The 12698-nt window shown below is 31.4% G+C and overlaps 2 protein-coding genes across 5 annotated transcripts; both read right to left on the reverse strand.

Moving 5' to 3' along the window:
• Window positions 1-1143: 1143 nt before the first annotated feature.
• On the reverse strand, window positions 1144-2964 carry LOC106430313. Its single transcript, XM_013871099.3, has 5 exons — window positions 2651-2964; window positions 2458-2554; window positions 1901-2304; window positions 1588-1828; window positions 1144-1353 (listed from the first exon to the last, which is right to left on the reverse strand). Exons 1-5 carry the CDS (start codon window positions 2654-2656, stop codon window positions 1334-1336), a joined length of 768 nt encoding a protein of 255 aa, XP_013726553.1. The 5' UTR covers window positions 2657-2964; the 3' UTR covers window positions 1144-1333.
• Window positions 2965-9162: 6198 nt separating this feature from the next.
• On the reverse strand, window positions 9163-11731 carry LOC106430322. 4 transcript variants are annotated; one of them, XM_013871112.3, is made up of 4 exons: window positions 11522-11731; window positions 10813-10906; window positions 9512-10590; window positions 9163-9439 (listed from the first exon to the last, which is right to left on the reverse strand). In XM_013871112.3, the coding sequence occupies exon 3, from the start codon at window positions 10575-10577 to the stop codon at window positions 9525-9527; it is 1053 nt and encodes a 350-aa protein (XP_013726566.1). In that variant the 5' UTR covers window positions 10578-10590; window positions 10813-10906; window positions 11522-11731; the 3' UTR covers window positions 9163-9439; window positions 9512-9524. The 4 variants fall into 4 exon arrangements, with proteins under 4 accessions (XP_013726566.1, XP_013726563.1, XP_022560531.1 ...); XM_013871109.3 differs by having other exon boundaries at window positions 9512-10600; XM_022704810.2 differs by lacking the exon at window positions 11522-11731 and having other exon boundaries at window positions 9512-10600; window positions 10813-11511.
• Window positions 11732-12698: the final 967 nt, after the last annotated feature.

Here is a 12698-nt window from a genome sequence, read left to right on the forward strand (position 1 = left end):
TCAGTCTGGACCTCCACTTGTTCCAGGAGTTTTTGTTGATCATTATCCCACCATATTTGTATCTTATCACACTATCGTAAGAAAACGCAACAACTACATCATCTCTATTTCTATGCTTTTCATTTGTTTCAAGAGTGTGGAAAAGAATGGCGACGATCAGTTTGGACCTCCTTCACAGAGTTGTATCTCGTGCGTCTTTACGGTCGTTGTAGTAACACAAATGTTTCCCATCGTATTGTGAATTTTAATTATGCAACGTCTACAAATAATATACCTGTATTTGAAATCCCTACAAAATAGTACCTTATCAAAAATACTAATTACAAAATTTCAAATTGTCGTTGATAATATATTTTAAAAAATAATATATCATAAAATCTTAATAAAATGGTACCTATCATTTTTTGAATGAGTTTTTGTTAGACCCTCTTCTATATATTCTAAGCAACCCTATATCAAAAAATCCCATATCTCTATAAAATAATGTTCTTTTTCTTTTCAATATACAAAAAAGATTCAAAAGTTTCATAGATTTTAGAGAAATTGATATTCTATCAAATTTATGTACATTCCATTAAAATCCATAAGAAAAAGTAAACAAAAGAAAATTATAAATGCATTAAAGTCTCATCAAATCGTTTAAACTACTGTAAAAAATATATTTATGAATTCAATCAAATTCTATTAAATTCCTAGATCCAATACCACCCCCTTAGTATTTGATTTGTTTCGTAGAGTTACAGATATCCAAATTTTTTGGTTCAGATCAAAACGGATAACGAATCGAATCAAAATATATAAATATTTTGCTCAATTTTATCCATTAACAATAAAAATAATATATATAGTTTGGCTTTTGATTCGTTATCTATTTTTATTCAAACAGAAAAATCTAGAGTTTTATTGGAATCATGCATGTGAGTTTTATATTTAAAAAAAACGCAAAGTACATAGTGTAAACACATTTATGAATATAGTGTGAATGTGTTAACATACTTATTATCAAATCATTGTGAGACTGCCACATATCTACTATAATATGAATGCATTTATTACAATGTTTATCTTTTAATATATAAGAGATTATATTATCCACATCATGCATATTGTATCAAAACTGATAATAGTTGCCAATACTGATACTAGAATTTAAAAACAATTAATTACTTTCTCATGTCGAAGCATCACATACACCGATCATCTATTATGAATTATATAAAATAAAACTGAAATTTCAGAAAAATAATAATTATAAATTAATCGCAAATGGTCCGGAGACGACGGAATTAATTGGTTGTACTCGCCATTGTCGCCATCCACATCTATCTTCTCGTCATAATTCTAACACCACAACTGCAGAATCAAAAATAATAAAGAGACATTAGAACAATAAACACAGTAACAAAAAGCATATATTTTATATATCAACTTTTATTTAAAAGTATTCAATATTAGCGGCCAGATTTTGGAGTTAGTTTTCGTATTTTAAAACTATATATATATATAAAACTTTTAAAAGAAAGTTTAGGTATATAAGAAATAAGAAAATTCCAAAATATTTAATTTTTATGTTAATGATGGTCTTACATTCAGAATCAGTGGTGATCCAGTTGCCTTTCCTGGATCGACATTGATAAGGTGGCTTAGGACCCAAGGAATCGAAGTTTGCTGGTGCAGAAACAATGGAGATGTGATCAGAGGAAGAGGATGTTGTGCAACTCTCACAACTCTCCCATCTCAAACTTATACTTGCACTACTCATTCTTTTTGATTCTTCATTCGCCTCTCTCATTGTCTTCAACTTTCTTCCGTTTCTTAACTCCATTATCTGCAAAACTATGCTTCATCAAGAACAGAAGTTACTAATCAATTTGAGTTCTTGTGAGATTGATATTCATACCTTAGGGGTAAAGAATTTGGCAGCCTTGTCGGATTTGGCTGCTGCAGCCCATTTAATAAGCTCCTTCATCCTTGAAAGCGTGGCCTTAGTTTTAGCTTTGGTCTTCTCGCTGTTCACCTTCTCTTTTTTGTTTTCTTCATGTTTCTCCGGTTCCAATGCTTTGATAGCCTTTTTCGGATCAAACCTTGTCAGTGGCACTTCCTTTTCTTCTCCTACTTGTGCCTTCATTTTTGCCATGGCACGAAGCAAATGTTCTCTCTTCAAGCTGCCAAGTCTTCTTAAATTCAGTGTGCTATAGAAACAAGCGCCAGCTACATCTTTTTGACACCATAACCATATTCTTCTGTAATTCCTCTGGTTTTTATGTTTAGGCCCTCTTGTTGATGACTTTCTTGTTCTCCGATCTGCGCAACCTTACATGTTAACTTGCAAAGCACAATAAAGAAACATATCCAAGCCAACCTGGTAACCTTCAACATCTTCTAATTAATTAACAATCTAGTGCTCTATACAATGTGATCTAACTTCGAAGGATCAAGAAATGTTTTGTCACTTACTTGTTAGAGTTGTAGCGGCTTCATGAGCAGTACCATTGGATGAAAATGACTCTGATTTGCCTATTTCCCTTCCTAACTTGAAGAGCCATTGAAAGACCTGGTCAAAAACTCAAAAGTTTAGACGCTTATAAATACAGTGATTTGTGTTATGGACACATGTGACCGATACATAACGCATGTGACTATGACTAACCTCCATGTTCTGGCTGAAGATGCTGTTTGTATAATATAGTATAGAGCTTTTGTGATTATTCGCGTTTGAATAATGCTGGTGGGTCAAATACAGATCTGTCCCCCAAATGTGTTAAACATATTCTCCCTCACATATGATTAGAGACCTTGGAACAGAAGATGAAGACAAGACCTAGATGACTTGGAAAACAAAAAAAAAAGATAAGTGTTTTGACTAATTTGTTTGACTCAATCTAATTTGGGGTGTAAAAGCAAACACAACGTGGGATTGTATCAAAGTGGGGTTTTTATACATGTACATGCATGGTTCTTGTGGCTGTGGATGTTCGCTACTATATGTCGTAAAGGATGTCACTTAGTTTTAAAGCTTTGTTGCCATTATTTGTTGCCACACACTTGCAAGTCATGTCATTAAATTTCATGGGGTATCTCAACTAAATTTTCTGGAAGTTCGAATATTCTAGACCGTTCAAAGCATGAGTACATGTGTATGTAAGTTTACCTTTCTACTTGTTACTGGCGTTACATATTCAATAGTGAAGAATGTATATTATGATTCAAGGTTGTTTGATGATCATGAATAAACCTTACTTGTAAATTTTAATTTCTAAACACATACTTTAATTAGTCACTACAAGAAATCGATCAAATAGCCATAGAATTTTTCATAGCTAAAGAGGATCTATCGCTAAATGTAGCATGCGACAGATGGCTACGGACGAAAATCGTGGCATCAGCACCAACACTACCTCCGACCCCTTGCTATGTCGTAGCTTGCGCACAATGGATGACCGAGAGCACAGACCGTAGCTATTAGCTATAACGTAGCTACTCTGTTCCACATTGACAAATGACAATGCTTTCAGCAATAGATTAGCACTAAATAGCTACAAAGCTTAGCTACGACTTTTCTTTAGCAAAGTTATAGCAAATTCAGCTACGAATTTGGCTACAAGTGTTTTGTATCTAAAATATTGGATTCAGAGTTGCAGTAGCCAATTTTGTGGCTATTAGTAACGAAAAAAAATTAAAATCCTTACATAAAATTAGTAACGCCACCTCGGTAATAGCTGAGAGCTGACGGGATACAATCATAAAAGCATGTTCATCACAAAATAACCTAAACCAAGAAATAAGAATTAACAACATTAACAAGTTAAGAACTTGGCCGCAAAATGACCGGAACGCTGTCTGCATTCTGCTTAATCAAGAATTATTAAAACTAGATTTTTTAACCGCGTTACGCGCGGATAAGATATTATATGTATTTTTTAATTCTAAAAAGTAATGTATAATATTGTATTATATTATTTAAAGAATATAAATAAGACTACATAACATAAATATTTTTTTTTATATTTTCTTTGTGGAAATCATTATGTTGTTTGATTGTTGTACTTGATTCACATATTTACATAGGTATTTGTGATAGATGAATAACTATATTTTTTATTATCAGTAAATAATATATATATTTATTATATAATATAAGAAAAATGAAATTATTTACTTTTTAACAAACTTGTCTCATGTTGAGGACTCGGTTATAGACATATCATATTCGAAGGAAACATTTTTACACTTATCAATCTTCTTAACAATCAAGAAACAAATCTGAATATCAAAACAATATCTCATACGATCTCTTTATGGAATAACTGCTCTGAAAAAATTGAATTTGTGCATCAAAAAGGACTGGAAATGGATGTGCATATGTGTTATCTAAGTCAGCTTTACAAAAAACTATTTATAGTTCATATATCATTTATGTCAATCCTATTTTTTTGTCCATCATTTCTTAAACATCTTGAAATAAGTAATGTTAATTAATAATAAACTTTTGGCTCACAAAATAAAAATCAAATTTGTCTAATTATCTCTTAACTTGTCTAACTGATATATGTATTTCTCAATTCTAAAAAAATAATGTAGAATATTGTATTACATTATTTAAAGAATATAAAATATGACTACATAACATAAATATATTTTTTAAATTTTCTTTGTGGAAGTCATTATGTTGTTTGATTGTTGTACTTGATTCACATATTTGCATAGATATTTGTGATAGATGAATAACTATATTTTTATTATCAGTAAATAATATATATTGATTATATAATATAAGAAAAATAAAATTATTTACTTTTTAAACAAACTTGTCTCATGTTGGGGACTCGGTTATAGACATATCATATTCGAAAGATACATTTTTACAATTATCAATCTTATTAACATTGAAAAAACAAATCTACATATCAAAACAATATCTCATACGATCTATTTGTGGAATAACTACTCTGAAGAAATTGAATTTAGGCATCAAAAAGGACTGAAAATAGATGTGCAGATATGTTATCTAAGCCAGCTTCACAAAGTACTATTCATAGTTCATATATCATTAATGTCCATCCTATTTTTTTGTCCACCATTTCTTAAAAATCTTGAAATAACTAATATATACTAATTAATAATAAAATTTTTGCTGGAAAAAAAAATCAAATTTGTCTAATTATCGCTTAAATATTTTATTAATATGGTCTAAGAAGCTTTCAAGTGATATCATAGTTTAATTTATTAGTTTTTTTTGTTAATTTTAATTAATAATCAAATTTTTTGCTGGAAATTTTTTTGCTGATATCATAGTTTAATTTATTAGTTTTTTTTTTGTTAATTTTTAGAGTTTTTTGTATTTAAGATTTTTTTCTATATTAAGCTTCTATTTCTTTCACTAAATTGATATATATATATATATATATATATATATATATATATGTCATAAAAATTACCATCAAATCAGTTTTACTTATTTATTATTTTGTTTTAACGAAAATACACTTTTTAAATAATTTAATTTAAAGTAAAATTATAAATTAATTTGCTGTATTCTAACAATTTAATTGATTTAATTAATTTGCTTTGGTGGATAAATTAAAAAGTTTTCATATGAATCAGGGAAAGCAAGCTTATGTTGTTATATTATATTTATTTTGTGTATATAGAATCTATATATAATGCTAGTGTAATAAAGAAAGAATATTATTTTTTGGTAACTTCAAAAAGATACATTATTACAATTTGAAATGAATCAAAATTGAATAAAATGGTAATTAAATATTTGTAAATCTAATTGTTTAGTTGGATTCTCATGAAAAAAAATCGATTGGTTAAACAAATGTTTCAAAATTTGTTGTGGTATTGTTTTGTCTATAAATTATAAAATTTATTGAATTAATATATTTAATTATTGCATCCTTAAATAATATTTTATTAAGACATTAAGGAAATATGTTTTGAGTTGATTTGTCAAAATTGTACAAAAATCTATGCTTTTTCATATTTGTAACTTCAAAAAGATACATTATGACAATTTGAAATTAATCAAAATTGAATAAAATGGTAATTAAATATTTGTAAATCTAATTGTTTTTTTATCTTGTTTAGTTGGATTCTCATGAAAAAAAATCGATAGGTTAAACAAATGTTTCAAAATTTGTTGTGTTATTGTTTTGTCTATAAATTACAAAATTTATTGAATTAATATATTTAATTATTGCACCCTTAAATAATATTTTATTAAGACATTAGAGAAGTAGGTTTTGAGTTGTTTTGTCAAAATTGTACAAAAATTTATGCTTTTTTATATTTGTCACGAAAATTTATATGTTAAACTTACTTTTACAAAATTCTTAACTTTGTCACGAAAACAAAAATGTATGCTTTTTTATATTTGTCAACGTTCTCACACTTTCAAAGAATATATTAGCTTAGTCACTTACTTATTTTTTTTTTACAAAACAAAGTAACGGAGTCTTGAAAGTTGAATTCATATTATTCTAAATGTACATAAGAGTTTGTGATTACATACTTAGTGGTTCTTGTATATGTGTCCAAGAAAGTTTCAATGGCTTAGTGGTAACTGTCCTATATATATATCATACTAACCCGGGTTCGATCCTCACTTTTGCATTTTTTACGAAAAATAAATGAGATGACATGGCAATTTCGGGCTTTCTGATTGGTTGATTTTTTTATCCTATGTGGACACCCTCTCTATGGCTTATATCCCCCTTTTAGTATAGTATAGATATATAAGCATATTAAATTGTGAAAGGTATAGGAGAACATGCAAGAGTCGCATGGAACATTTTGAGTACGAAGTTATTACCCATGTTACATGAAAATGGAAGAGGATGCTTAGCATATGAAAGGGTAGAAATGAGATTTATTTTTAAAAAGTTAGGAAGTGAATATGTATTGGAAGCGTATATCCATTTATATATATATATATATATATATATATATTGAAATATAAGAATTTTATAAAATTTAGGAATAAAAAGTATATGTTTAAACTTAATATTAAGCATTTATTCATTTATTCATTTATAATAATTTTGAAGTGAGTCGGTGGTTATTACTAATTAATCCATTAAAGTGACAAATATGTAGAAATAAAGTAACTCAGAAAGTAAAAAACATAAAAAAATAAATTACAACAAAATAATCCACGAAACAGAAATATGATGAGTATTATCTAAAACAGACACTTTGAAATACCATATTCAATTAGAATAATTTTAAGAGAGACCCACCCAATATTATACAGTTATTCTGTTTCTCTGCTTAAGAGCTCCGCTCAGCCTCTAAATTCCAGCCTCCTACTCTTCTTTTGGTTGAAGATTTAAAGATTATCGCAGATTGAAATCAAGATTTAAACATGTTTCTTTGTCCTTTTCAAAAAAAAAAAACTATGTTTCTTTGTTTAAGAGCTCCGCTCAGATATAGGAGACTAGAAATCCTTCTGAACATGTTTTTGGTGTGCCATTTGATCTCATACCTGATGAAAATATTGATGCGGCAAAGTTCGAGTTCTAGTATGGGTCAGATAATTGGAATGGTCAACGCAGTGTGGGCTAAAAATCAGGTCCGAAGTCTTTTGTCCACAACATTGGTCATGGATGTTTCCTTCTCCGAGTTACGGATGCTCGAACAAGAGAGATTCTTTTCTCGACATAGCTGGAATATTGCAGGCTCACCTATGTTTGTGGGTTCCATGGTCTTCTGATTTCTCACCTGATGAAGCCCCACTTACTAATGTTGTCGTTCCAGTGGAGATGCAAAATGTTCCTTATCTACTTTCCAACAACAGAAGCTTGATTAGAATTGCAATGGCCATTGGCAAAACTATCTCAATGTCTCTAGAAACAAAGAGAAAATATAAATTTCAAGAGGTAAAGATGTATGTCAAAGTTGATCTCCCTAAAAGACTTCCTCATGCCGTTGTTTTGGTTTCTCCAATGGGAGGGAGGTTCTTATAGAGGTTTCATACCCATGGTTCCTTGTTAATTGCGTGTCATTTTTGAAGTACGACCACAAAAGGAGGAATGTTGGGCGGGTGTTCTCAAGGATCTCTTGAGAAAATAATCAATCTATTACGGAAACATCTAGGAGGCGTTCTAAGTTATCAACATAGCAACTCAGTACTTGAAGAAGAGGCATTAGGAGTGTTTCAAAAAAAAAAAAGAAGAGGCATTAGGTGGAGGGAAAGACGTTCAGGTCTACGAAGAAGCTGAAGTAGGCATAGTTGATGTGGTAAAGATAGATTATATTACGGAGAGAATACAATATATGTGTGTAATGGGGGCTGTGATTTGAAAGACTTTGTTTGTGCTAAAACTAAGTAAATAATTATTGTACACGGTTGAAACTGTAACCTACTAATAATTAATGTATTTTCAGTTGAGCTGCTTTATTTATTTTTTTATTTTTTTGGGTGGCTTGGAGGTTTCAATATTTTTGTAAAATTATGCGTGGCTTTGGTCTTTTTTTTTACAAAAATAAAATAAAAATTGTTGTGTGGGGTGGTACGTATCGATTTAAATTCCATTCCCGGCACAAAATCTGCGAGATCGAACGTGTTACGGTTCATACCCGCATGTGATATTTACGTGTGACGTGCCCATATCTCAACCTGTGAGGTACATCAACTCTTCAACTTCAAGTACAGCACCCCAGTTTGGTCCCAAATTTCAGTTATGATAACTGAACTGAGTCTGCCCTAACGTGTCCGAAATGTGTTCTTTACGTCAAATTCTAAGAGAAAAAAGCTCCAAATTTATTTTAAATAATTTCACTAATAAGTATTACTATAAAACTCATTGAGATAGTTTCTAAAATCACTCAAAACAATTTTTTTTAATTATATTTTGTCAATGCAATTTTGCTATATAGTATGCCGTAATTTCGTAATTTACAATATAGTATTACATTTTACCATATAGATGAGAAACTTCATGTCAACATCAACCAAAAACAATTTTTTAATGTGTTATTATTTATGTTTCTACAGATTAAATATATCATTCATAATTTTTATTTAAAAATGAATATATATACTAAAAAACTTTACATTAACTAAATATAAAAATAAAGGTAGAGTTTTTAATCCTACAAACCTATATAAATGTGGAGCTGGCCATGATTGCAAGAACTTAAGAGGAAATCACCTAGTCAACAGAAAAAAACACCTACATTTTATCATATACTACTAGATAAGAAGCTTCCATGTCAATAACAATAAAACACAAAAGCAAACATGTTTTCAATGTTTAACAATAAATAAAAAAAGACATTGCATAAAACCATACTTCAGCATACAATGAGCGACTTGACGAAGCTCAGAAAATGACATTTACATAAAAACACCAAACAAATCCTACGGCTCTCGGGGGATTTCAGCAAAACCTTTCCCTTTGCATCGGTCTGGTTCTGACCCGAGAGATAGCACCTAGACACAAAACCAGTTTCAGTTATTGCAAAGGCTTTTTCTAATACCCTAATGATTCATATCAAATTTTACCAAGACAATGGCTTTATCGCGGATGGTTTCCGCTTGATCTTGGACGACCAAACCTTCGTCTTCTTCTTGGAACATGATTGGAACCATCACCTGTTTCGTTTTGTAAACGCAACCCTTCACCATCATCATCATCATCATTGTCTTCATCTTGTAGACCCAATAGATTCTCCCCCCAAAGATATCGCCTATCTGAAGAAGAACGACGATGAGTGTTCCTCCACGCCCTCGACCTGTGAGATCTTGATGCACCACCGCCACTGCCACTACCACTAGACCCTCCGTTGTTTTCAAGCGACCCAATCATCTGAAACAATACGAAAGTAGTCCAAATGTCGCTGCTGCTGTTGCCGCCGCCTCCATTTCCGGCTTCCCTCTCACCTGGGAACCTATCTCCGTTTTCTATAACGTAGTCTCCTACAACCACAGCACCGGGCATGGCAGAACGTATTGCACTGACTATATCTCCATACTCCCTCTGGTTCTCGAGGCGTCTCCAAGCTCTCTCTCTCGTCGGATCAGTGTCTGAAGGACGAGACGTTGGGTGGATCCTTCTTGCATGTCGGCGCAGATCCTGGTAGTTACCCGTGAATGAGCAAGACTCTCGTGAACAGCTTCTGTTCTTCATGTCGAGATAGCTTCTCACTTCTTCTACCACCTTAAATCCTAAAACAGTACCACGGCAAAGAGGACATTTCAAATTCGTGGTTTCCTCTCCCACTCCACTCCTCCTCAGGGACTCAGAATCCCTAACAGCGACTTGGTTTCCAGGCACGCGGTGGAAAGTGGTTTGAGGTTCGTTAATGTTTGCCCTTGAAGCAGAGTTTGGCTCGGGATTGGGATCAGTTGGGGGTTCGGAGTGCAGTTTCTTGAACCTGTCGAGGCAATTGGAGTGACGGTAACTGGTGTCACAGATGTAAGACCTGCAACCTTTGTCGTGAGAGGTGCAGAGCAGGAGAACAGCATTGTGAGGGTGATCCATGCAGACAGGACATGAAACCTCATCCAGTACTTTGTGAAGAGCATTAGGATCTGACTCGGGACTTAATTTTCGCTTTACCCCAGCCATCTTGTTCTAAACACTGTGTAAAGCTACTCACGCATACAGTTAGAAAAACTTATTGACTTTGTCAATTAAAAGGCAAAATTTACAAGAGAAAAAAGACATTGATTTACATGAATCAAAAAAAACAAATCAAGATTCAAGAACCAAGTGAAAAACATAAGAAACATATACATGGTGTTGAACTTATAATAAATGAGCTTGGACAAAGAGAGAGATAATTAGCTGAAAATAAACTTACCGAAAGAGATCAATCAATCTTTATTAGGAGGCTGTTGAAAATCTACTTTGTTACTATTTGAGGGGCTGAACTTTTAACTTGAAGATCACTTTTTCTGAACAAAACCACAAATACAGCATATATATAAATTAAGTAAAGCACAATAAGCAGTTGGGAAACCAAAGTGTCCTAAAACCTGCATCCTCAAACAAAAAAAGAGAAACTTATAGCATGATTGTTCATTAACACACAACTAGGTAGGTCCACACATATACATATTCATAGAAACCACTGTCAAGTTAGTAGCATCATCATTGGAAGATAATAAACAATAGAATCCTACAACTTGTTTGCTCCTTGAGACATTAGGGATTTACTAAGAGAGTTTGGCTTGAATTAGAAGAAACCAAGAGAAGGCACTCAAATCACAAGTTTAAATCATTAGAAATAAGATTCCTTATTCCTAAACATGATTATAATATCCAAATCTCTCTGACAAATTCACAAACTTTCAACAAAGAGTTAACACAAGAAAGCACTCAAATCCCAAGTTTAAAACCTTTGGAATCTTTAGTCAATTTCACAAACTTTCAACGACGCGACCAAATATACTCACAATCCATACATATTTCAACAAAAATAAAATCAATGGATCTACCAAGAACTAGATCCCGATCAATACGACATAACGTGGATTAAAAATCAAATAAAAATCGGGTGAGGAATTTACAAATCGAAGGTTTTTCCGTCTGCAGAGGATTCGATTCTGATGGTAACCTCTCTCTCTCTCTCGATCCTCTCCCTCTCTCTCTATCTATATGAGAAGATTGGAAGATGCTGAGATTTAGGAGGAAATTGGGTTCGGCGTAACAATGGAAGGACAATCGATGATTTCACTCTTATTTACGGTTATTTTTATCACGCCAAACAAACAAACATCGCACTCGCACCCCCTTTTTTTTTATTTTTCTACAATTTTTCCCAACATTATTTTTTAAAGTTTAATTAATTGAAAACTAAAAAGAAAATGGACATTTAAAAATCAATAAAAGTTGTCATACTCTTCATTAATCTCAAAAATATACATGCTCTTCATTAATCTCAAAATATCACTCTTTTATTGACCAAACCATTCTATATTAGATTATATAGTCAACATAAGTTGTCATCTATTTATTTGTTGTTTTGTTATTCTCATTTAATTTCGTTTAGAAACTAAAATAATCAATAAAATATTTTAATTTAAACGCTTAAAACCTTAACTGATTTCATCTCTCTGTTTTTTAAACTCGAAAACATCTCTTCCAAATTAACACAGTGAAATGGTGAGAAGAAAATGTTTTATGCAACATTGAGAAAGATAATGGAGGTGAGCATATGAACCTATAGTGATGAATGAACCAAATAAATTTGAAAGCAATTATGAAGATGAGTGCAAACCTATAACTAGTGATAAATTTATACTGTTTGGTTGAGGTTACAAATGAGGTTTAAGCATGGTTTTGAAAACCGGTCCGACCATGACTCGTTGAAGAACCAGAGTCGGGTTCGGTTTAAAATCCGGATTTGAACAAAACCGTTAAAACCGGCTAAAAATTGGTAAAAACCGGTGATCCAGGTCAACTTCAAACATGGTTCTAAAAATCAACATATAATTAATGTGTTTTCAGTTGTTATTCAAATTTAGTATTTCTTAATCAATGTTTGACTATCATTATTTAATTTGTTTTTTTATCTATTTTTGTTTCATAAGAAACAATGTAAAAAAAATATTTTTAGCTATCATATACTATTCTTTTTTTTTCCATATTTATAAAAAAAATATAATTTTAGTTGTAAGAATAAATAAATACGGTAATATGAACAGTCAATCATTTGGTTTTTATCAATTTCAGTTTACATAATAT

This window comes from Brassica napus, chromosome A7 (genome assembly GCF_020379485.1).
Source record: "Brassica napus cultivar Da-Ae chromosome A7, Da-Ae, whole genome shotgun sequence".
NCBI lineage: Eukaryota > Viridiplantae > Streptophyta > Magnoliopsida > Brassicales > Brassicaceae > Brassica > Brassica napus.